The sequence below is a fragment of the Hyla sarda genome, chromosome 8 (assembly GCF_029499605.1).
Source record: "Hyla sarda isolate aHylSar1 chromosome 8, aHylSar1.hap1, whole genome shotgun sequence".
Lineage (NCBI taxonomy): Eukaryota > Metazoa > Chordata > Amphibia > Anura > Hylidae > Hyla > Hyla sarda.
Genome location: NC_079196.1, coordinates 187,697,462 through 187,724,301, shown reverse-complemented (window position 1 = coordinate 187,724,301; position 26,840 = coordinate 187,697,462). Strand labels below are relative to the sequence as shown.

General features: G+C 44.2%; 1 protein-coding gene across 3 annotated transcripts in view; it reads right to left on the bottom strand.

The window, feature by feature from the left end:
* The window catches only part of TRRAP (transformation/transcription domain associated protein), a 201,312-nt gene extending 177,913 nt beyond the window's left edge, over window positions 1–23,399 (bottom strand). For 2 of the 3 annotated variants that reach the window (XM_056537084.1, XM_056537086.1), the window contains exons 1-9: window positions 23,291–23,399; window positions 10,477–10,641; window positions 10,301–10,350; window positions 8,628–8,738; window positions 6,697–6,801; window positions 6,520–6,603; window positions 4,887–4,943; window positions 750–875; window positions 343–420 (exon numbers count right to left, since the gene is read on the bottom strand). In XM_056537084.1, the coding sequence (XP_056393059.1) occupies window positions 343–420; window positions 750–875; window positions 4,887–4,943; window positions 6,520–6,603; window positions 6,697–6,801; window positions 8,628–8,738; window positions 10,301–10,350; window positions 10,477–10,576 (711 nt within the window). In that variant the 5' untranslated portion in view covers window positions 10,577–10,641; window positions 23,291–23,399. Of the gene's footprint in view, window positions 1–342; window positions 421–749; window positions 876–4,886; window positions 4,944–6,519; window positions 6,604–6,696; window positions 6,802–8,627; window positions 8,739–10,300; window positions 10,351–10,476; window positions 10,642–17,677; window positions 17,771–23,290 lie in introns of all 3 variants that reach the window. The other variant, XM_056537085.1, reaches the window with a different exon arrangement.
* Between the last annotated feature and the right edge of the window lie 3,441 nt (window positions 23,400–26,840).

Genomic DNA, 26,840 nt, shown 5'->3' with positions numbered 1-26,840 from the left:
CGTCACGCCCCTCCCATAGACTTGCATTGAGGGGGTGGGGCTTGACATCATGAGGGGGCATGGCTATGGCGTTATTAGCTCCCTGCGCCGGCTCCAGCGTTGTTCCAAACGCTGAGCAGCGGAGTACCCCTTTAACTTTTGTTTGTTCAGGCAATATAAAGACACCCTAACCTCACAGACCTTTGTAAGAATTTGGCCAACTGAATACATTAAACCAAAGTAACCATGAAGACCCTCCCTACATGCTAGTGATGATGTCTTTAAACCTGTTTACCAAAACAAAACATCCACACAAACTTATCTGCGCCCCCGCCTATTCATTGTCCTTGGAGAAGGCCTTACCTGGTACATTAGAACAACTATTATTGGCAGCTCCGCCAGCACCTTTAGGGAAAGTGAGCCCTTGGGGATTATAGTATGCTGCAAGAAGAAAGATAACAGCAATGAAAGTCAAACCACGGCTGAGTGACCTGTATACCAAATGCCCATTATATAGGACAGTGTTTCCCAACCAGGGTGCCTGCAGCTGTTGCAAAACTACAAGTCCCAGCATGCACAGACATCATTTGACTGTCCGGGCCTGCTGGGAGTTTTAGTTTTGCAACAGCTGAAGGCACCCTGGTTAGGAAACACTAATGTAGGTGAAAAGAAGGCTGGGAGACACATTTTCATACAATTATTTTCCCTTTACAATTTTCTGTATATGGAAGCATATGACAGTGAGAACATGGAAGGGTTGGCCTACTTACCGTCCTAGTCTCACTGTCTTCTCTCTCTGGATTTACTTTGACCACGATGGTGGATATCATGCCAACCATTTCTGGAGCAGGAACAGTGTTTTCTGGGATCACTGGAGGATTCTCAAAGTAGCGGTTCTAGAAAAAGAGAACGCAATGAGATATATATAGAGCTTAACCCCTTAAGGACCGGGGGGTTTTCCGTTTTTTGCATTTTCGTTTTTTGCTCCTTGCCTTTAAAAAATCATAACTCTTTCAATTTTGCACCTAAAAATCCATATGATGGCTTATTTTTGGCGCCACCAATTCTACTTTGTAATGATGTCAGTCATTTTGCCCAAAAATCTACGGTGAAATGGAAAAAAAAAAATCATTGTGGGACAAGATTGGAAAAAAACGCCGTTTTGTAATTTTTGGGGGCTTCTGTTTCTACATAGTACATTTTCCGGTAAAAATGACACCTTATCTTTATTCTGTAGGTCCATACGATTAAAATGATTTCCTACTTATATAGGTTTGATTTTGTCGGACTTCTGGAAAAAATCATAACTACATGCAGGAAAATTAATATGTTTAAAATTGTCATATTCTGACCCCTATAACTTTTTTATTTTTCCGTGTATGGGGCGGTATGAGCGCTCATTTTTTGCGCCGTGATCTGAAGTTTTTAACGGTACCATTTTTGCATTGATAGGACTTGTTGATCGCTTTTTATTCATTTTTAAATTATATAAAAAGTGACCAAAAATGCACTATTTTGGACTTTGGAATTTTTTTGCGCGCACGCCATTGACCGAGCAGTTTAATGATATATTTTTATAATTCGGACATTTCCGCACGCGGTGATACCATATAGGTTTATTTTTATTTACACTGTGTTTTTTTTTTTTTTATGGGAAAAGGTGGGTGATTCAAACTTTTAATAGGGGAGGAGTTAAATGATATTCATTCACTTTTTTTTAAACTTTTTTTTTGCAGTGTTATAGCTCCCATAGGGACCTATAACACTGCACACACTGATCTTTTACATTGATCAATGATTTCTCATAGTGATCTCACCAGTGATCGATGATTCTGCCGCATGACTGCTCATGCCTGGATCTCAGGCACTGAGCAGTCATTCGGCGATCGGACAGCGAGGAGGCAGGTAGGGACCCTCCCGCTGTCCTGTAAGCTGTTCGGAATGCCGCGATTTCGCCGCGGCTATCCCGAACAGCCCACTGAGTTAACCGGCAGCTTTCACTTTCGCTTTTAGCCGCGCGGCTCAGCTCTGAGCGCGCGGCTAAAAGGTTAATAGCGATCGGCGCTGCGCGCTATTAGCGGCGGGTCCCGGCTTCACTATGACGCCGGGCCCGCCGTGATATGATGCGGGGTTACCGTGTAACCCCGCGTTATATCACCCGAGCAGGACCAAGGACGTACCTGTACGTCCTTGGTCCTTAAGGGGATAAAGGGGTATTCTGCCCCTAGACATCTTATCCCCTATCCAAAGGATAGGGGATAAGATGTCTGATTGTGGGGGTCCGGCTGCTGGCATCCCAATGTTCTGAATATTTATGTTCAGAATGCTGGCTTCGGGCTTCCGTGTTTGTGACTTCACATTACGCCCCTCCATTCATGTCTATGGGAGGGGCGTGACGGCTATGGAGCACAAGTTAACCGCCATCATGCCCCCTCCCATAGACATGAATGGAGGGGGTGTGGTGTGACGTCACAAGCAAGGAAGCCCAAAGCCGGCATTCTGCACATAAATGTTCAAAACGCCAGGGTGCCAGCCCGGAGATCAAAGGGGGTCTGACAATATTATCCCCTATCTTTTGGATAAAGGGATAAGATGTCTAGGGGAGGGGGGGGGGGAACCCGTTTAAATGGTCTATTCACATGTACAGTATTCTGTGCAGATTTGATTCGCAGGATTTTCTGCTGCAGATTTCAATGTAAACAGAATGACTGAACACAGCTTTAAATCCTTCGCATCAAATCTGCGCAGAATTCTGTACGTGTGAATAGACCGTAACACTGGCTCAAGACGCCGAAAAAACAATTCTATATTGAAAATAACATTGACTTAAAAGCAGATTCTACAGGCACACACAGCTAGTAATAATGTATTCTCAAACCACTATTTCAGCATTCAGTAAAACTACTGGAGACTCTGTGTGGCAACATATAGTGAACTGTATGGCACCATATTTTCCCCTATAAGGAATGCAAACAGGAGAGGATACATCTAATACGGTATTTGACGGAGGATGCCATAAGGGGTTTTTAAGCAAAAGCTGGAAATTCACAGGTTGGAGAATGCAGTGCTACACAATCCTGAAATGATTATATATTAAAATAAAATATTATTTGCAATCAGATCTTATCAGTTTTACTCTCAGTGCCCGATGCGACGTTCATGCGCACAACCATTTATACGTTACATCACTCCATACATCCCTCACACACCTTAGGGGCTCAAGCCTGATCATTTCATCATTTCAGTATCAGATCTTATCAGTTTTACTCTCAATGCCCAGTGTGATTTTCTCAACATTCACGTGTACACTCACACAGACACACACACATATATACACATGCACACACACACTACTCATACAACCAAACACACATATGTGTCACATCTTATGGGCTCAAGATTGATAATCTCATCACTTTGCAATTTTAGATGTAAACGTGTAGATTGTTAATATAAAATACCACGTGTTTCTCAGACCAGAAATTCTAGCATACCTGTGCCGGTTTCTCCTGAAGGAACAGAACTTTCCTATTTTGTAGGAAAGGAAGAAACCGTGGGATGATGTGCTCCAGGAACGTGGCGTTTTGGGCTAAACTGACCTCTAATACGATATTTGATGGTGCATGCCATAAGGGGTTTCCATCTAATATTGCAGGAACGTGGGTGTACTGATGTGTGCCATGTGTACTAAAACTAGGGATCGACCGATATCGATTTTTTAGGGCCGATACCGATAATCTGTGGAGGTTAAGGCCGATAGCTGATAACTTATACCGATATTCCGGTATAAGTTATCAGCTATTTCTCCCCCTCTGGCGACGCCGCTGCAGATCATTGATTTAAAGCGGGCGCTTTAAATCAATGAACTGCAGCGGCTTTTGCGGTGCCAGAGACCGCCGCCGCCACTCGCTTCTCTCCCTCTGCCTGTCCTGGAGTCTTCCTGAGTCCTACCGCTGCCGCTGACCCCCCCACCTGCCTATCCTCTGCCCAGAGACCGCTGCCGCCCACTTCTCTCCCCCTGCCGGTCCTGAGTCCAATCACCGCCGCTGCCCCATTGCCTCCCCCATCCCCGGTTTTATAATTACTTGTTCCCGGGGTCCGTGCTACTTCTGGCTCCGGCGGCGTCCTGAGCTGTCCCTGTGCACACTGACTGTGACATCGTGTTGAGGACGTCACTCGTCATTGCGCAGCGCAAAGCGTAACGCAGGACGCCGCAGGAGACAGAAGTAGCGCGGACCCCAGGAACAGGTAATTATAAAACCGGGGATGGGGGAGGCAATGGGGCAGCGTTGGTCTCTGGCCGGGGCAATGCATTACCGGATTATTGGCAAGGTAATTGCCGATACCGATAACGTCCAAAATTGTGAATATCGGCCAAACCGATAATCGGTCGATCCCTAATTAAAACCTAAATTGAATACCCTACATGAGAGCAGATCTCCTCTGCTGATGATCAATTGTCTATTACAGTATTTCCCAACCGGGGTGCCTCCCGGTATTGCAAAACTACGACCCCCAGCATGCCCAGACAGCCTTTGGCTGTCTGGGCATGCTGGGAGTTGTAGTTTTGCAACAGCTAGCGGCACACTGATCAGCTACGTTCTCAATAGAGCCAATTCCGGATATTTTCACAGAATTCCTGACAGACGTACATTTCTCTGTAATATCTATATGACCACTGGATATAACATTTCAAATGAACATATAGATAATGTTCAAAGAGCTTCTTATTTACATGGATTTGGTGGCATATTGTGTGCCAAAATTTGCATTTCTTGCATAGGAATTATGAATTTCTGAGGCAGATTTTTGCCACCGCAGTTATGGGTCACTTGGTTGAAATGGCATACCAGTAGCTACCTGCCGCATGAAGTATAAAATTGGCAGAAAAAAAGGCACATACTTACCACAACTTTAGGAAGCTCTTTATAAATCTGTCTTACAAAGTCGAGAAAATGATGGATCTAAAAACAAATAAAAGCCCAAATGAATTAGCTGTATGTATATATACACACACACACACACACAAAGAAGAACCCCTAATAAAAGGGGTTTTCAGGGACTTTTCATTTTTTAGGACAGACCATCAATATCCGATCATGGTGGTCTATTACCCTGCAACCCTGTGCCCATGTATACAGTAAAAAGAGACAAACACTGGCAGCTTAAAGGGGTATTCCAGGATTTTTTTTTATTTGACTATGCTACAGGGGCTGTAAAGTCATTGTGTAGTTCATAATATAGTGTCTGTACCTGTGTGTGACGGTTTTCTCACAATTCCTATGAGATTTTAACCCAATATTTATTTTTACCAGCATACAAAATGACTGTTGTCTCAGGTTGCAATGCGGCCGAGACCTGACTCACTAGTCAGCTGATGACAGGGAGCCTGTCTGCTTCAATGGGGGGAGCCATCGCTTGGTGGGAGAGAGATCAATCTGCAACTAATGCAACAGCTGTAGGCACCCTGATTGAAAACCACAGGTCTTTTGAATGGATGCAGCTCATTTATGTTTCAATGGGTGGGGTGGCTGATGTGTGGGAGGGAAATGGAATTATGGGATTTGTAGGCAAAGAAGAAAACTCAAAAAGGAAATACAGTTTCACAAAAAGCTAGCCACAGTGTTCTGGTAATCTCACAACATAGCCATTTAGCCCCAAGACAAGCGCAGATCCTTCCTAAGCATGTCCATTACTGTCTGCCAGGTACGTACTAAAATCACCTTATGGTGGAGAACCTCTTTAACTGGAGCCACTAAATAAATCTATGGAGTGGTATGCTAAGGACTCCGTTCTCTGTGTGTTAAGGTGCAGGCAAACATCTGATCGGCATGGGTGTGGGGTGTCAGATCCACACAACCAGATATTGATGGTTTATCCTGAGGATAGGCGATCACTGACAAAGTCCTAGAAACCCCCTTTAAGGGTGTATTCACACCTATAGTATCCTGCGCATATGTGATGCGCAGGATTTGAAGCTGCAGATTTTATGCTGCAGAGTTCAATGGAAACTAAATGACTGAACACTGCTTTAAATCCTGCACATCAAATATGCGCAGGATACTGTGCGTGTGATTAAACCCTAAATGTCGGGTCACACGTACCGTATTTTGCTGCTGCGTATTTTCCTACACATTGAATAGAAAATATGCAGCTCATTTTGCTACACATTGACTTCAAAACACATTCAGCAAAATATGGCAAGTGTGACCCTACACTAAGGGTGTATTCACATGTACAGTATCCAGTACATATTTGATACGCAGGATTTGGAGCCGCAGATTTCAATATAAAATAAATGACTGAACTTTGCATCAAATCTGCAGCTTTAAATCCTGCGCATCAAACATGCACTGGATACTGTATGCATGTATGCAGTAAAGGCAATGTTCTCCCAGTCAGATATACAGACTGTTGGATATGAATTATGGCTCTCTAGCAGGCCTGGAGAATCAAAGGCAGCCAAATCATGTCGACAGCTGTTCACAACTGATGAACATGAAGCAATTGACATTTCTATAAAAAGAAAAAGCCAGGTACCTCCTGAGTGATCGGTGGTCTGAACTGCTTATGTAGCTCAATGATGATTCTTAAACAGATCAGGACATTCTCCTCGTTCTCAGTCTAAAAGAGAACACATGTTATTGAACATTACATACAAAGCAATAGGTAGAACATAGCTATCACATGAACCGGTTATATAAGGCATCACTCTACCTCCAAGAAGCGGAACATGACAGACAGGATATTTTTGGTGTGGGGTCGCAGGTGTTCATTGGTTGGGATCCGATGGATGATTTCTAGGACTAGTTTTCGCAATTGCTGTAAGAAAAATTTGAAAGAAATATAAACATCCTTCTGTGGAAATGGTACTTCATATCCTCTAAACAAGTGTTTACCAGCTAGGATGGCTCCAGCTGTTGCAAAAGTACAACTCCCAGCATGCCCCAGCATTTTGCAGCAGCTGGAGGCACCCTGGGGGGGAAACACTAGTTTAAACAAATGGTAGCCCATACCTTAAAGGGAACCTGTCATCACTTTCATGCTGTCTTAAACACAAATTCCCAGGGCAGTCCCTGGTAGCTTCTCCCTGTTGCCAGGGACTGCCCAGAAGTTGCCAGGGACCGCTTTAGGAATTTATCTATTAGTGGTTCTTTCAGAACCCAACAGGAATACATTTTGCTAAATGTCTGCATAGATGTGTTCAATATTAATATCTGGCACAGTCCATGGGCAACAATCTAGGATTTATATGCCAATGCACTTAAATGGTCACTCTCATTTAAACTTATTTTTGTTATTGCACTCCTTATGGTAAATAAAAAAATCTTTCTAATGTACTTTGTTTAAAAAATGTTTAAGTTTTCTATGTTTTGTGTTGAAAAAAAAGCTGCCACTAGGTGTCTCCCTGCTTGTCCAGAGCCCGTTTCCCTCCATTTCTTGCACAGACTTTGGACTCCTGCTTGCCTGGCAGAAGTCCAAAATCAGGAAATGCAGTCTGGAGTGCTGAAGGGGGAGTGTGCAGCCTTAGCCAATCATAGCTCATCCCACACTGATCTGCTCTGGGCTGTGTGTAGCAGAGTGAGGGAGGAAGTTCTTCCCTGTATGGCTTCAGATGAGGTCACGCCTGCTGGGGTACGCCCCTTCCCAGTCTGTGAATCTGACTGAGACTGAGCAGAAAATACAGAGCAATATCAAGGTAGAGAACTAACAAATAATAAAGGCTGGGGCTGGTTTATCATGATGGGTGCAGTGAGCTGGGAGGATTATAAAATTAACAAGATCATGAGAGGTGCTCTTTAAACACTTCCATTACTAGCCACTAGGGCAAAGTACCCGAACCTGTGGAGCTCCAGCAGTTGCAAAACTACAACTTCCAGCAGTGCCCCGACAGCCTGTGGAACTTGTAGATTTTGCAACAGCAGGAAATGTGCAGTGCTAAGGTGGTGGAACATGGCTGCTGGAACACGGCTATAGATAATGGGCTGTCAGGCAAGAGATTTATTAGGTTTTCTGAAATGATTTTATATCACAATAAAACAGTAATTGCAATCAGATCTTATCAGTTTTACTCTCAGTGCCCGATGTGACGTTCATGCGCACAACCATTCATACGTTACATCACTCCATACATCCATCACACACCTATGGGGCTCAAGCCTGATCATTTCATCATTTCTGTATCAGATCTTATCAGTTTTACCCTCAATGCCCAGTGTGATTTTCTCAACATACACGCGTACACTCACACATACACACACACACTACTCATACAACCAACCACACATACGTGTCACATCCTATGGGCTCAAGATTGATAATCTCATCATTTTGCAATTTTAGATGTAAAATGTGTAGATCAATATAAATACGTCAATATGAAATATCACTTGTTCCTCAGACCTGAAATTCTAGCACCCGTTGCCTCCCACAATATTCATCAGTCCATAGACCAGGGTTTCCCAAGCAGGGTGCCTCCAGGTGTTGCAAAACTACAACTCCCAGCATGCCCGGACAGCCTTTGGCTGTCCGGGCATGCTGGGAGTTGTAGTTTTGCAACACCTGGAGGCACCCTGCTTGGGAAACACTGCCATAGGCTAACAATTGCGCCTGCCTATTGGCAACAATTATCCTGGTATCACACATACCTGTGCCGGTTTCTCCTGAAGGAACTGAACTTCCCCATCTTGTAGGAAAGTAAGAAACCGCGGGATGATGTGCTCTAGGAACGTGGCGTACTGGGCTGAAGTGGTGACATTCTAAGAAAGAAAATAAATAAACACATTTATGTAGAACTGATTTCTTAAAAAGTGGCAAGCAAACAGCATCCGGAACCCACCCCACGGAGGCGAATAAATGAAGACAGGGAGGCCCAGATTTATCAAAGAATGTCTACGGTACAGCTATTTTCCCACGTTTATTTGGGTGGTGGGGTTGACTAGCACGCAGCTTATTTATCAAGAAGGTGCAGCAGGAAGATGAATTTTGCGCAGCTCTGCTGTGGCGGGAAAAGCTCTACCACGCTCTAGACACTTGTGAGGGACGGAAGTAGACACTTTCCCGGGTCCTGAATTAGTTTTTTTTTTTTACTTACTTTCACAGAGCTGCCATCACATTTTTACTTGCATTTTAGACGCTACAATCAGATTTGATTGCGGTGTCTAAGGGGTTAAAGCCAGGTATCACCGTGATTGGTGATGTCTGCCATTAGAGATGGGTCCTGGTGGCAGATAGCCGCCAGGACCACCCAGCTATGACCTGCGCTCAGCTCCTGATCACGTGTCATAGAAGGGGAGTGGGACGCTGTCGTCCACAAGAGGTTAAAGGTTGAATTGCAGAAGGAAGAAGTGATTCTCATGCCTACTGGTAGGTGGTGTAGCTTTGCGTCTAAAAAAAAAAAAAAAAAGTACCTTTGCGCAAAAAATAGCGACTTTTGACAAAAGGCGCAAAAATGATAAATACGTCACCACTGCATGGTCAAAAAGAAAAAATTCTACGGTAGGCAAAAAGAGTGAAACTGTTTACCGTATTTTTCGCCATAAAAGACACTCCAGCATATAAGACGCACCCAATTTTAAAGGATGAAAATCTAGGGAAAAAAAAAAAAAAGATTCTGAACCTTCAACCTGCGGACCTCCAGATGTTGCAAAACTACAACTTCCAGCATGCCCGGACAGCCATTGGCTGTCCGGGCATGCCAGGAGTTGTAGTTTTGCAACATCTGGAGGTCTGCAGGTTGAAGACCACTGGCATAGGAGGTAATACTCACATGTCCCCGCCGCTCCGGACCCGTCACCGCTGCCCTGGATGTCGCCCTCCATCGCTCCCGGGACACTGCTGCCCGTTGTCCTCGCTCTCCATCGCCACCATCACGTCGCTACGCACGCCGCTCCTATTGGATGATGGGACGGCGTGCGTGACGACGACGACGAAGGAGAGTGCCGGCCATGCAGGGGATCCCGGCACGGAGCAGACACCGAGGAGGCAGGTAAGGTCCCTCCCGGTGTCCTGTAAGCTGTTCGGGATGCCGCGATTTCATCGCGGCGGTCCCGAACAGCCCGACTGAGCAGCCGGGTTAGTGTCACTTTTGCTTCAGACGCGGCGGTCAGCTTTGATCGCCGCGTCTGAAGGGTTAATACAGGGCATCACCGTGGAAAAATACAGGGTATATCAAAAGATGCATAAGTCACTAAATATTTTGCTTGCGCCTGAACTGCGCCAAAACAGACAAAAAAAAAATGCTCTAAAAAGCAATGATAAATCTCCCGGTAATGTCTATGGCCAAACTTCATAAAGTGACCAGAATATATGTGATACCTACCTCAAAGTTCTCGCTGACCTCCTGCATCATTTTCAACTTTGTTTCATCGGCTGAAAGAAATGTTTAAATAAAAAAGAAGAGAGTCAGAAGGAAGAATGAAATTAGTGATTTAAATGAAACAGGAGGAGGAGAAGCCACTATGTTACAGGCTACCCTCGCTTTTGGGAGATACGTACGAGTGTTGACATCTGTGAGAGCAGCAACAAACTGGAGGTATTTCTTCATTAACGTAGTCTGGTCCACCACGGTGGGCCCCGACGGAGGTACGAACGCCATTTTGTTTTCTTTATCTTCTTTTTGTTCTCTTTAGCAACACAGTGAGAATAGACAAGTCATTCCACCTGTCAAAGCAGAAGGATTTTAGTCACTAAGCATCCAATACATTTGCTTCCTGCAATATCTTCTGTAAAATCCTTAAAGGGTACCTTTCTTCAAAAATACTTTTGATTTATTATAGATTAATGTATGCAGAATAACTTTCCAATAGCATGTTATTAAAAAATATGCTTTTTTCTATTTAATTTTCCACTTTGAAAAAATGACCACTAGAGGTCTCCCTATCAGTCCTGGCTGCAAGCCCTTTTTATAGATCTCAGACTCATGCTGAGGTCCTAAATCTCAGACTGTAGCCGGGACACAGACAAGCTCAGCCGGCATCTCTGAATCTTCTCCTCTCTATTTACAACTGCATGTGCAAAGAGAAGAAAGATCGGAGCTCAGATAGTAAAATGAATGAGTAGTGATGTAGGAGAGAAAAAGACAGGGGGATGCTCCCTTCGTTTACGTATACAGATTTAGTGTGATCCTCCACCACACCTAAGTGATATACTGACCAGATCGGTTAGCAAGCCTTGATCCCGGGTGTCCCAGGATCACTGCTCACAGTAGGCTGGTGTGTATGGTATTAGTAGGTTATGGCTGCCGCACTCTGACCGGGACTGGACCCTTGCGCAAGGGCCAGATTTTTCGTAAAATGAATGAGGGCATGCAGTACGGCAGAGTCAGGAGTATGCCCTGCTGTGCTATGAGAACAGTGCTGGCTCCTTCCTGTCTGACAGGTCGGGAGCAGTGCTGAGCTTGTCTGTGTCCCAGCTGCAGTCTGAGATTTAGGACTCCAGCATGAGTCTGAAATCTATAAAAGGGCTTGGTCATTTTTTTCAAAGTGGAAAATTAAATAGAAAGTAGCATTTTTTTTTTTTATAACATGCAATGGGTACGTTATTCTGCATATGGTACATTAATCTAAATTAATCTATAATATATCAAAAGTTTTTTTGATGAAAGGTACCCTTTAATCATAAGAAGCAAATCAGGGGTGTCTGCTGCATTGTAAATACCAGGAGGCATTTCTATTTTATTTATTGCACTTCCAATCACTGGCATCAACTATTATATTGCCACATGCTTAAAGGGGTTCTCCAGGAAAAAAACTTTTTTTATATATATCAACTGGCTCCAGAAAGTTAAACAGATTTGTAAATTACTTCTATTAAAAAATCTTAATCCTTTCAGTACTTATGAACTTCTGAAGTTAAGGTTGTTCTTTTGTGTCTAAGTGCTCTCTGATGACACCTGTCTCGGGAAACGCCCAGTTTAGAAGCAAATCCCCATAGCAAACCTCTTCTAAATTGGGCGGTTCCCGAGACACGTGTCATCAGAGATCACTTAGACAGAAAAGAGCAACCTTAACTTCAGAAGCTCATACGTACTGAAAAGATTAAGATTTTTTAATAGAAGTAATTTACAAATCTGTTTAACTTTCTGGAGCTAGTTGATATATAAAAAAATGTTTTTTCCTGGATAATCCCTTTAAATTTTTTATGAATACTTTTGGCCAACTTGTGAATGCAGGCTTCCCACCACACAACTGATGAAATTCAATTGTCCAAAACTGTTGGTCACATACAGAGAAAAAATGTTTTTTTTGAAGTATGGCTGAAAAGTCAGACTACTACAACTATGTTATCCTTTTCTCTCCTCTCCCAGCAGTAGCTTCTCCATGACACTGGTTCCCGCCTCAATGACTACTTACACTTCATTTACATACAGCCCGCACCAGAATAGGGAAATGAAGGCTATACTAAATACGCAGAAATACAGGTCAAACGCAGTCGCCACGCCCCCTTACATAGACTTGCATTGAGGGGGTGTGACGTGACGTCACAAGGGGTGTGGCCCTGACATCACGACCCCCGCAGCCCGCACCCAGCGTTTGGAACAAAATGTTCCGGAAGCTGGGCCAGTGGAGTACCCCTTTAAATTGTAGTACTGTCATTTTGTTTCGCACTTAAAAGTAGCACTGTCATTTGCAAAAATATTACTTGAGGAACTGTTAAGCAAAGTGCAGGTAAATAAGTTAATGCAATATTTACAGAGTGGGGTATAGTGTGATAGGCTCAAATGCAGCTCTGCCATGTAGGATTTCAATAGCAATGGAACCATTATGCGGAACATATGTTAGCATGATGAGGACCCTACTAAACAGGCCCCTGCGGAGGTCTGGTCAGTCACCCAAAACATAATGATCGTGGCAGAGATTGTCGGTAATTTTAACCATCTTTCTACAACAGTGTTTCCTGACCAGTGTGCCTCCAGCTGTTGTAAAACTACAAATCCCTGCATGCACAAATAGCCAAAGGCACACTGGTTGGAAAACTGGTTGAGAAACCCTGTCCTATAGGGACAAAAGTGTAAGAGTCTCCTAGGAGGGGGAAGTATGCTCAAGGAGTCTACGGCATGCACTAAAGTGCTGTGGCCCTTTTAACACGTACGCCTTGAAAAAGAGACGGCAACACGCTGCGGCAGTCATAGGCAGATGAGACATGTCCACATATGGTCGCCACTAGCTAAACAATTTTGTTGGTAAATCATGCAGCCATTGGTCATGCAGACATGGTTTTGTCAGCATGCAGCTGCTGAAACGTGTTGCTCTACCTAAAGGCTATGTTTACACACCATTTTTTGAGCTTTATATTTTAGCTGATTTTCTGTGCACACACAATTTTTCAGACGATTTTTTTTTTTTTATCTAGGTCCTTTTTTCCAGTCAGTTAAAGCTCAAAACAGTTTGTACATATAGATGGTCATTTACTAAAGAGATCCCGACAGTTCGGGTTTTGTGCCCAAACTGTGTCACACGCTTAGTGCACCAACAATTTCAAAAAATCCCAATTTATAAAATGGGTACTTCCCCCCCCCCCCTCCTAGACATCTTATCCCCTATTTAAAGGGGTACTACCGTACTGACAACTTATCCCCTATCTAAAGGATAGGGGATAACTTGTCTGATCGCGTGGGGTCCCGCTGCTGGGGGCCCCCGCGATCTTGCACGCAGCACCCCGCTCTCATCAGGTCCCAGAGTGAACATCACTGCCGATCACAGGGCTGGAGTATAGTGACGTCACGGCTCCACCCCCTCAATGTAAGTCTATGGCAGGGGGCGAGACAGCTTGCATTGAGGGGGCGGAGCATGATGTCACACGGGGGCGGAGCTGTGACGTTACGATCACGGGCCCCGTCATCAGACCCGGAGCGGATGTTTGCTCCGGGGCCTGATGAGAGCGGGGTGCTGCGTGCGAGATCGGGGGTGTCCCCCAGCGGCGGGACCCCGAGCGATCAGGCAACTTATCCCCTATCCTTTAGATAGGGGATAAGTTGTCAGCATGGTAGTACCCCTTTAAAGGATAGGGGATAAGATGTCTGATCACGGGGTCCCGTCAAAAAGTTTTTGTGGCTCACAAAAACCCAACATAGGTTTCCACAGAAAATGTGGAGGATTTAATCTGAGGAAAACCCGACGGATCAGAGCAGGTGTAAAAAAACAAAAAAAAGCAAAATGTAGGGAAACCTTAGTAATTATCGTGAATTTTTCTTTTTAGGGAATTAAAACCCTGAAAAGAAAACTACACTCCACTCTTAGTAAATTCAGCCATGTGCATGGAGTTTTTCCGTCAAATTCCTCTCAGAAATTCCGCTGTGTGAACATGGCCTAAGGCTGTGTACATTCCACTAATATGATCAAGTTAGACATATGACATACCCGTAGGCTTTTCAGGACAGCACCACACTTGTCCATGGGTTGTGACAGGTATTACAGATCATGCATAGGAATGAACTGTAATACTATACACAACCTGTAGACAGGTGTGGCACTGTAAGCAGCCATGTTTTTCTACAACTTAAAAGGGGTACATCACTGGCCAGCATTTGGAACATTTAGTTCCAAACACTGTGTGCGCTGTGGGGGTCGGCCACGCCCCCTCAACATAAGTGTATTGGATGGGGGCGTGGCAGCTGTCACACCTCCCATAGATTTGCATTGAGGGGACGTGGCATGACATGACGAGGGGGTGCGACCGACCCTGCAGCACGCACACAGTGCTCGTAACTATATGTTCCCAACGCTGGCCAGTGGAGTTCCCCTTTAAACCAAATCTGACATGGGCAGGACAGTTGCCAAGGCAACCATGACGCCAGGCAGGAATCATTTTTATTACTAGGATATGTGTGCGATACCCAATAGGTGAGCTATTGCCCGCTGTGCAACAGAAGACAATGCTACAACCCTGTGAAAATTTGACAAATACACTACCTTGTTTTAGGTTTCAGTGGAAAAAATATATATATATTTTTTTTTAGACACTATACATGTGATACAGAGCGAAAACTACACGTAAACTGAGCCTTAACACCCACAAACATATAATTATCAATGACGAGTCAGGCCCCGTTGCTCAGGTAAAGCAATGAAAAATGAGTTGCCCATAGCAACCAATGAGCTTGAAGCTTTCATTTTCTACCCTGCACAAGAAGAATGAGTCTTGGAATGTGATTGGCTGACAGGATTCGGCCTGCACTGGTTTTATACAACTGTGGATTTCCAACAAACCGGTATAAAAGACAAATTGGCCGGTGGCCATGAACGTGTGGTCACCACGACGGCAAACATGACAGACGGGGATATCCTTCATGGATTTGGTATAAAATCTCATAGCAAAGCCATCACCAGAACAGTATGCTTGCGTCACCCACTTAAAGGGGTAGCCCACTGGAAAACTTTTTTTTTTAAATCAACTGGTGCCAGAAAGTTAAACTTCTATTTAAAAATCTTCATCCTTCCAGTACTTATCAGCTGATGTAGTCTCCACAGGAAGTTCTTTTCTTTTTTGAAATTCCTTTCTGTCTGACCACAGTGCTCTCTGCTGACATCTCTGTCCATGTCAGGAACTGTCCAAAGTACAAGCAAATCCCCATAGCAAACCTTTGCTGCTTTGGACAGTTCCTAAAATGGACAGAGGTGTCAGCAGAGAGCACTGTGGTCAGACAAAAAGGAAATTCAAAGAGAAAATAACTTCCTGTGGAGCATATAGTAGCTGATAAGTACTGGAAGTAATTTCCAAATCTGTTTAATTTTCTGGCACCAGTTGATCAAAAAAAAAAAAATGTTTTCCAGTGGAGTACCCCTTTAATAAAGGCTAAAGTGACTGGTTATTTTTACGGCAAATTGGTGCAGTTTTTTGCCTGAAATTTTCTGTAGGTCAACATGTGGCCTTAGACTGCGTGACCCAAAAATCACTGCATAGAGCAGTAGTCTCCAACCTGCGGACCTCCAGATGTTGCAAAACTACAACTCCCAGCATGCCCGGACAGCCAACGGCTGTCCGGGCATGCTGGGAATTGTAGTTTTGCAACATCTGGAGGTCGGCAGGTTGGAGACCACTGCCATAGAGCAATATATAGACTCATGCAATGAGTGAGAGGCCACAACAGCACAGTCACAGACTAAGGGATCGCGGCCACATTGGCTGTCCGGGCATGCTGGAAGTTGTAGTTCTGCAACAGCTGGAGGTCACAGTTTGGAGACCACTGTGGTATAGCTATACAGGGGATATACTGTGTATATGTTAGGGAACACTCCTGAGGTATACCTCAGACATATAGTATAACAAGGTATATACACTATACCTCTAGTATAAGAACATGCATTAGGCACATACTAACAAAACCACAGCCAGTTTGCATATAGAACCAGTTACTGCACCAGTATGTGTGCTCCATATTTCAGTACATGCAATACCAAACATAATATACATAAGGTGGAAGAGATATTTAGTAATCTGCTTCTAACCTGGAACTGGGTTCACACCACGTTTTTGCAATACAGTTCCCGTATCAGGTTTTTTATTTTTAAAAAACGGATTCCTTAAAACCTGACTAAGGCTGGGTTCACACCACGTTTTGTTAACTACGGTTCCCGTATATGGCTGGGAGGAAGGGGGCGGGGCTTAGTCACGGCACCCGCACTCAGCCGTATTCAGGAACCGTATTTAATGCATGTCTATGAGTCGACTGGAGTCACCGTAGGCGGTCGGGAAAACGCATACGGCCGAAAACGAAGCCGACCGGAGACTGCAGTTCACTCCGGTCGGCTCATAGACTTGCATTATATACGGTTCCCGAATACGGCTGAGTGCGGGTGCCGTGATTACCCCCGCCCCCTTCCTCCCAGCCATATACGGGAACCGTAGTTAACGAAACATGGTGTGAACCCAGCCTAAACTGTATCAAAATGTGGGTACAAATTTTAATCCGTATACGGTTTGAAAAATTATGTCCGGTTGCATCAGTTTTTTAAGAAAAAAAAAAACATACGTTTTCAACTTTTCATACCATTATGAATAACGTTTCACTTGTTTGATTGAAATTCCAAGAAAAAAAACTGTGCAAAGTCAAAAACCGTATGGTGAAAACCGGATGGAACCGTACGCACATACGGTTCTGTATGGTTCCCATTGACTCCCATGTTAAAAAAAAAAAAAACGTGTATGTTTCAATACGGGATTTCACCCAGACCAAAAACCGTGGTAGGCTACGGTTTTGGGTACGGGAAAAAAACTGTACAAGATGCAAAAACGGACACAACCGGATGCTTCTTTTGGCATAAGGTTTTCAATGGAGTCTCAATGCATATGGTTTTCAATATGGTTCCGTATGGTTTTTAAATTGAAAAGATATACGGGAACTTTATTGCAAAAACGTGGTGTGAACCCGGCCTAAACTGTCTGATCCTTCAGGGCTGCACATCTATTCCATCATCAATGGGCGCAGTGAGGATTTTTCTTTTCTTTTTTTCTATTGTGACCTTTTATTATTGTATATTCTGGTTATAATGATTGACCATGGCACCTGGGTTGTGGATACCTTTAAATTATTGATTAATCTATAATTTTTTTCTGTCTATGATTGTGATATCCATGATTTTTGTGATTACTTGAGTATCTATACTAGATGTCATCTGTCCATGTTTATCCCCAGATTTATGTCCCCTGAGGATCCCGTATAAAATAGTGCGGGTGAAACGCGTCGGGACGAGGGTACCTCATTTGCTGGTTCCTCTTTTCATCAGTGGTCCACAACAAGTTTTATGTTCTGGGGGTTGGTTGTAGTTTTCGTATTGGGGGATTTAAATGTCTAAAACCACAATAAGATATTACAGGTCACAAAATTGATATTGGTAACAGTAATTTATTTTAATCAGTAGATTATTAAAATGTTTTATTGTTTGTTTTGTCTCTGTGATACTGTTTCTTTGCAATAACATCTGTCTATTGGTGATTACTGTAATTTCATCCTTCGGGCATGTCCCTGAATCTGCATAGGAAATGCAGCGCACCCCCACACTCAAACTCTGTACACTTTGCCGGTAAGAACGCAAGCGTATAGACCATATCCAAGGGGACCAAGTTGTTCATTGCATGTTAGCAATTCAGCAATACCAAAGGATCCTTCCAATAAAGCAATGTATTATGACAACCTGCACTAGGCCGGGTTTCCACCAAGTCCAGGCAGTAATGGAGAGGATACGCCTGTCAATACCAAAAACATACATAAAAGACAATCTCTATAAACAGCCAATAAACCACTGTCCAAATGTGCAATAACTACAGCAGTGACCAAGAAACAGCAATTCACAATCTGGCAGTGCCGCATCCCTTCTATGGCAGATACCAATTACCAAACCTTGGCTGCTTCTCTAACTTCTGAATATACAGTGACCCCTCGACCTACGATGGTCCTGACATACGATCATTTCAACATACGATGGCCTCTCAGAAGCCGTTGCATGTTGAAGGCAGCATCAACATACGATGCTTTTGTATGTTGGGGCCATCGCATAAACGGCTATCCGGCAGCGCAGACTGCTTCAGCTGCCACCGGATAGCCGTTTACGGTGCCCCGTGTGGTCCGCTGACGATCACTTACCTGTCCTCGGGGCTCCGGCGCGTCCTCTTCGGGATTCCCTGCATCGTCGTCATCACGTCGCTGCGCACGCTGTCCCATCATCCAATAGGAGCGGCGTGCGTAACGACATGATGACGGCGACGGAGAGCGCGGATGCCGGGGAAGCAGAGGCCTTGCCGGAGCGTCGGGAACACCTCGGGGACGCAGCGATGGACGGCGACATCCCGGGCAGCGGTGACTAGCGGTGACGGTCCGGAGCGGCGGGGACAGGTGAGTACAACTTCCTCTAACAGTGGTCTACAACCTGCGGACCTCCAGATGTTGCAAAACTACAACACCCAGCATGCCCGGCCAGCCAAGACAGCCAAGCCCAGACAAGTTCTTACATATAAAAGCCAGAAAGAGCTGCTGGAAGCTGTAAATCTACTGTCTCTGTCAGTGTTTCCCAACCAGGGTGCCTCCAGCTGTTGCAAAACTACAACTCCCAGCATGCCCGGACAGCCAACGGCATGCTGGGAGTTGTAGTTTTGCAACAGCTGGAGGCACCCTGGTTGGGAAACACTGGCCTAGACTATAGTATGTAAAGTAACTTTCAGATATTTCTGTACGGTTGGGAGTTGTGATAATTTTTATCATTTTCGCCCTGAGTGTGTCTTAAAGGGGTACTCCTCCCCAGGACATCTTATCCCCTATACAAAGGATAAGGGATAAGATGTCAGATCCCGCCGCTAGGGACCCCCGGGATCTCCGCCGCAGCGCCCCGCTATCATTACTGCACAGAGCAAACTCGCTCTGTGTGTAATGACGGGCAATACAGGGGCCGGAGCATCGTTACGTCACGGCTCCGCCCCTCATGACATCATGGCCCACCCCCTTAATGCAAGTCTATGGGAGGGGGCATGCCACCACGCCCCCTCCCATAGACGTGTATTGAGGGGCGGGCCGTAACGTAATGATGCTCCGACCCCTGTATTGCCCGTCATTACACACAGAGCGAGTTTGCTCTGTGCAGTAATGATAGCAGGGCGCTGCGGCGGAGATCTCGGGGGTCCCTAGCAGCGGGACCCCGGCGATCTGACATCTTATCCCCTATCCTTTGGATAAGATGTCCTGGGGCGGAGTACCCTTTTAAGATGGAGCAACACCAAATATCTGTGCACATTATATCTCCAAAAACAGGCTAGATTTCCTAAAATCCTAAATGAGTCAAATAAAAATTAAAAAATGTAGAGGACAGGAGCTTCTTCAGGGTCCTGTACAGTACACAGTGTCCCAAAAAAAAGTAAAATAGAGCTGCCCCCACCTGGTGTCCAAAGGAGCAGCTAACCCTGGCCCAGGTAAAGAGTAGTACATAGATATTGTAGTATCTTCCCGTACTGTAGGCAAGAACTACTAGACATTTGGGCCCAGATTTATCACAGAATGTCTACGGTACAGCTATTTTCCCACGTTTATTAGGGTGGTGGGGTTGACTAGCGTGCATCTTATTTATCAAGAAGGTGCAGCAGGATGATGAATTTTGCGCAGCTCTGCTGTGGTGGGAAAAGCTCTGCCACATACACTTCTTCTAGACACTTGTGAGGGAGGGAAGTAGACACTTTCCCGGGTCCTGAATTTGGCAGGTTAGGTGTTTTTACTCAAATTCACAGAGCTGTCGGGACATTTTTACTTGCATTTTAGACGCTACAATCAAATTGGATTGCGGTGTCTAAGGGGTTAAAGCCGGGCATCACCGTGATCGCTGATGTCTGGCATTAGAGATGGTTCATGGTGGCAGATAGCAGCCAGGACCACCCAGCTATGACCTGTGCTCCGCTCCTGAGCGCATCATAGAAGGGGAGTGGGACGCTGTCGTCCACAAGAGGTTAAAGGTTGAATTGCTGAAGGTAGAAATTATTCTCACGCCTACTGGTAGGTGGTGTAGCTTTGCGCCTAAAAAAGTACCTTTGCGCACAAAATAGCGACTTTTGACAAAAGTCGCAAATTATAAATACGTGACCACTGCATGGGCAAAAAGAGTGAAACTGTCAATATCAAAAGACACATAAAAGTCGCTAAATATGCTGCTTGCGTCTGTACTGCGCCAAAACATAGACAAGAAAAATGCTCTAAAAGCAATAGTAAATGTCCCCCTTGGTGTTGTAAATTCTGAACCAGGAAGGACAAGTGAATGTTGAAAAGATTGTCCCCAAAGGGCATTGTTGAGGGGTCACTGTATAAGCTCTGCACCAAAAAAGATTGGACCCCATCAGAGATAACGGTCCTCCTACAGGATCAGATACAGTTTCCCCATTGACTGTTCACAGCCGTATGCATGAACCCCTTCACATAGGAGTCACTGCTGTGATCAGCTGATCATCACCGATCTGATCATCCCACTTGCCTGGGGAAGCATAGCAGCCAATGAGATAAATAATAGGCCATCTTCCTGACCATAGCCATTGGGATCTGCTTTCATGTGACGGATCTAACAACACTGTCATGTCTAATGTTCTGGCCCAATGATGAAGCAGAACTGCAGACAAGATCCGCAGTGTGTGAGCAGAATATCAAATGTTCACACCTAAAGAGTAGTATATTGTACATTTAGGGTCCAGGATCGCGTCCAGGATCTGTAGATTTGATGTGTTCATTTAGTTACATAGATATCTACAGCTGATCCTATACACGTGAATGTAGCCGGAGGTCTCGTTCACACGGCGGAATTTCTGTGCAGAATCCTACGGAAAAATTCCGCTCAGAAATTCTGTTGCAGCAAAGTACCATTGTTTTCAATGGGATACTGCTGCACCGTGCACACAACCAAAGTACACATGCCAGGGAAATTCCAATTCCAGCCTCCGATGACAGAATCGACACATCAGTTCTTTCTGCAGAATACGCTCAGAATTGCATTGCTGTCAATTGAGACGGCGCATTTCTGGCCAGACATTCCACAAAATTAAGCCATGTGAACAAAGCTTTATGGTACCGTGTGTATTTTTGCAGTAGATCTGCTGCAGATTTTGCTGCCACTGATGTCAATGAGTACGTTAAGGAAAGACTCAAGGTACATTCACACATACAGTATCCTACGCAGATTTGATGCACAGGATTTGATGCTGCAGAACTCAAGTTAAACTAAATGACTGAGCACAGCTTCTAATCTGTAGTTATAAATCCTGCGCATCCAATCTGCGCAAGATACTGTATGTGTGAATAGACCTTTAGGGTGCGTTCCCACCTGGCGTATACACAACGTATTTCACGCTGCGCAAAATTTACGGCAGCAGTGGGAAATACGCTGCATATTCCTTGCTCACTATATACACAGGGCTTTCCGGCAGCAGCCCTATGCGTGTAGTGAGTTTTGGGTGGCGGAGCCGCGCGTCACAGTCACACCAGCACACGGCCCCTCCTCTAAAACTCACCACACGCATAGGGCTGCCACCGGAAAGCCCTGTGTGTATAGTGAGCAAGGAATGCGCAGCGTATTTCCCGCTGCTGCCATAAATTTTACACTGCTAAATACGCTGCGTATATGCCAGGTGGGAACGCACCCTTAGGGTTCACACAGACAGAATCTGCTGCATATTTTTGCTGCACATTTTCTGCAGCTGATTTTGCTACCCATTAAAGTTAATGGGTAGCAAAATCAGGTGCTCAAAATATGCAGCAGATCCTGTATGTGTGAAAGTACCATTAAGGGTGTGTTCACACGTGCATATTTTTACTGCAGGTTTTCTGCCCATTGACTTCAATAGGCAGCAAAATCTGCTGATGCAAATCTGTAGCAGATCTGCAGCAGAAAATACGCACGTATGAACGCAATAACGCAAACCACAATGATGTGTCAAATCCACTCCACAACATATTGACTTAGGCTAGGGTCATTCTACGCAATCTTTCCGGCTGGAGATTCCGAGAGCAGGCTGCGTCGACTGAATCTAGGACAGCGCGGACATTACCGTCCATATATATAGGGATGTATTCTGCCCGAAAGAATGAGCAGGATCATTTTTAGGATGACAGAATTTCAACGTCCAATTGGACTCGGAATTACGCTCGGAAATTCCATAGTGTAAACCAAGCCTTTGGGTTCTTTCGGATGGGCAGACCCATAGGATCACTTGTTTTTTTTGGCCTTTTACACGGGGCAATAATCGCCATGAATAAAATGCCCTTTAGTGTCTGCAATTGTAATTAAAAACCTTTAGGTGTGAACACATCCTTACATGGGGGGCCCATCAGGTGCCATCGTTTTGATCGGCGGAAAAATAGCACTGCATGGAACGCCCATCAAATCCACCTGAATTTGTGACAAAGGCCAATGTGAACACAGTATTATACATAGATACATATCTCCTATAAACAGATCCCTGTGTATGTCACAGACTACATGGCACAAACGCATTATTTGATCACTACACCCTTCAAAAGCAGTGGTCTGTAAACTGTGCACCTCCAGCTGTTGCAAAACTACAACTCCCAGCATGCCCGGACAGCCGAAGGCTGTCCGGGCATGCTGGGAGTTGTAGTTTTGCAACAGCTGGAGGCACCCTGGTTTGAAAACACTGTCTTATAGCAATGCACATTACTCCCCTATACAGCCATACCTCCAGCAGATGCATGATACCTCCCTATACAGCCATACCTCCAGCAGATGGGTATTGTGTAGCAATGAATGGGGCTCAGGCCTCACACCCGCCCCTCTCATCACACACCATACCGATCACAACCATACGATCCCCCCTACACCCCAAATCTTACCACCCTCAGATCTTAGCCCGGCGATCCCCTCCTCGATACCGGCCCGGCACACAGCCCCAGCACCAGACACGACCACTCGCCACATCCGCCGACTCCCGCTCAGCATCCCGTCCCATCAGCCTTTGCGCGAGAGATGAGTCCCTCCATAAATCCCAAATAAAACCTCCCAATCTAACAATTCCCAATTACAGAACAATTCAGACCATGTAAGAAATCATAATTCCCGTCATTATTAGTAAAATGCGCCGTTATGATAAAACAATGTGTCATGATGCGGACTATATTATAGTGCGTAGGGATTTTTTGTTTTAAGACCATCATTTTAGAAGGTCTTCTGACGTCATCACTACGAGACGGCAGCGTGATAAATACGTTCTTCAATCTGGTTGGCTCTCACTGATGTGTTAGGCAGCGCTGATAAAGCTTGGTTGCAGTGCGGGAAACCAATTTATTTGTAGTCATAATGTTTTTTTTTTGTAGTTTCTGAAAATTAAATAATAAAAATTATTTAAAATACAATCATTACAAATATTTAAAAAGATTCTCTAGGTTTGGCACATGAATATGCTTCTTTCATTTTTCAGAGGCTCTTTTTTAAAAATGAAAGGAGAAATCTGTTTGGTTTCTATGGGCAACTGGTCAACTTTCCCTCTGCACTGGTTTTGAAAAATCTCCCCCTTTTTTTTTTATACTTTAATTTTAATAACATTTTTACCTGTATACTGCAGTATATCTGTATACACTGACTATTTGCCTGTGAGATCCAGCCTATGGCTGGCTGTTTCCATAGGGTTTTGGGAGTTTTTGCAATACAGTTCCCGTATCAGGTTTTTGATGAAAAACTGATTCCTCAAAACCTGACTAAACTGTATCAAAACGTGTGTACAAATTTTAATCCGTATACGGTTTGAAAAAGGATGTCCAGTTGCATCTTTTTTTAAAGAAAAAAACGTATATGTTTTTAACTTTTCACTTGTTTGATTGAAGTTCCAAGAAAAAAAACTGTGCAAAGTCAAAAACCGTATGGTGAAAACCGGATGGAACCGTATGCACATACAGTTCTGTACGGTTCCCATTGACTCCCATGTAAAAAAATAAAATAAAAAAAAGTATACAGTTTAACCCCTTCAGGACCAAGCCCATTTTGGCCTTAAGGACCAGAGCGTTTTTTGCACATCTGACCACTGTCACTTTAAACATTAATAACTCTGGAATGCTTTTAGTTATCATTCTGATTCTGAGATTGTTTTTTCGTGACATATTCTACTTTAACATGGTGGTAAATTTTTGTGGTAACTTGCATCCTTTCCTTGTGAAAAATCCTAAAATTTGATGAAAAATTTGAAAATTTTGCATTTTTCTAACTTTGAAGCTCTCTGTTTGTAAGGAAAATGTATATTACAAATAAAAAAATTTTTTATTCACATATACAATATGTCTACTTTATGTCTGCATCATAAAAGTGACGAGTTTTTACTTTTGGAAGACACCAGAGGGCTTCAAAGTTCAGCAGCAATTTTCCAATTTTTCACAAAATTTTCAAACTCACTATTTTTCAGGGACCAGTTCAGGTTTGAAGTGGATTTGAAGGGTCTTCTTATTAGAAATACCCCACAAAAGACCCCATTATAAAAACTGCACCCCCCAAAGTATTCAAAATGACATTCAGTCATCATTTTAACCCTTTAGGTGTTTCACAGGAATAGAAGCAAAGTGAAGGAGAAAATTCACAATCTTCATTTTTTACACTCGCATGTTCTTGTAGACCCAATTTTTAAATTTTTACAAGGGGTAAAAGGAGAAAATGTATACTTATATTTGTAGCCCAATTTCTCTCAAGTAAGCACATACCTCATATGTCTATGTAAAGTGTTCGGCGGGCGCAGTAGAGGGCTCAGAAGGGAAAGAGCGATAAGGGGATTTTGGAGAGTACGTTTTTCTGAAATGGTTTTTGGGGGCATGTTGCATTTAGGAAGCCCTTATGGTGCCAGAACAGCAAAAAACCCTCACATGGCATACCATTTTGGAAACTAGACCCCTTGAGGTACGTAACAAGGAATAAAGTGAGCCTTAATACCCCACAGGTGTTTCACGACTTTTGCATATGTAAAAAAAAAATTTTTTTTTTTCACTAAAATGTGTGTTTCCCCCCAAATTTCACATTTTTCCAAGGGTCAATAGCAGGAAATACCCCCCAATATTTGTAACCCCTTCTCTTCTGAGTATGGAGGTACCCCATAAGTTGACCTGAAGTGCACTATGGGTGAACTACAATGCTCAGAAGAGAAGGAGTCATATTTGGCTTTTTGAGAGCAAATTTTGCTCGGGGGGCATGTCGCATTTAGGAAGCCCCTATGGTGCCAGAACAGCAAAAAATACCCACATGGCATACCATTTTGGAAACTAGACCCCTTGAGGAATGTAATAAGGAATAAAGTGAGCCTTATTACCCCACAGGTGTTTCATGACTTTTGCATATGTAAAAAAAAAAAAAAAAATTCCACTAAAATGTGTGTTTCTCCCCTAATTTCACCTTTTTGCAAGGGTTAATAGCAGAAAATACCCCCCAAAATTTGTAACCCCATCTCTTCTGAGTATAGAGGTACCCCATAAGTTGACCTGAAGTGCACTATGGGCGAACTACAATGCTCAGAAGAGAAGGAGTCATATTTGGCTTTTTGAGAGCAAATTTTGCTCGGGGGGCATGTCGCATTTAGGAAGACCCTAAGGTGCCAGAACAGCAAAAAAAAAACCACATGGCATACCATTTTGGAAACTAGACCCCTTGAGGAACGTAACAAGGGGTACAGTGAGCATTTGCCCCCCACTGGTGTCTGACAGATCTTTGGAACAGTGGGCTGTACAAGTTTTCATTTTCATGGACCACTGTTCCAAAGATCCGTCAGACACCTGTGGGGGGTAAATTCTCACTGCACCACTCATTATATTCCGTGAGGGGTGTCGTTTCCGAAATGGGGTCACATGTGGGGTTTTGTTTTTTTTGCGTTTGTCAAAACCGCTGTAACAATCAGCCACCCCTGTGCAAATCACCTCAAATGTACATGGTGCGCTCTCCCTTCTGGGCCTTGTTGTGCGCCCCCAGAGCACTTTGCGCTCACATATGGGGTATCTCTGTAGTCGGGAGAAATTACGTTACAAATTTTGGGGGGGCTTTTTTCCCTTTTACCTCTTGTGAAAATGTAAAGTATAGGGCAACATCAGCATGTTAGTGTAAAAAATAAAAAATGTTTACACTAACATTCTGGTGTAGACCCCAACATTTCCTTTTCATGAAGGGTTAAAGAAGAAAAAGCCCCCCAAACCTTGTAACGCAATTTCTCCCGAGTACGGCGATACCCCATATGTCGCCCTAAACTGTTGCCTTGAAATACGACAGGGCTCCAAAGTGAGAGCGCCATGTGCATTTGAGGCCTAAATTAGGGATTTGCATAGGGGTGGACATAGGGGTATTCTACGCCAGTGATTCCCAAACAGGGTGCCTCCAGCTGTTGCAAAACTCCCAGCATGCCTGGACAGTCAACGGCTGTCC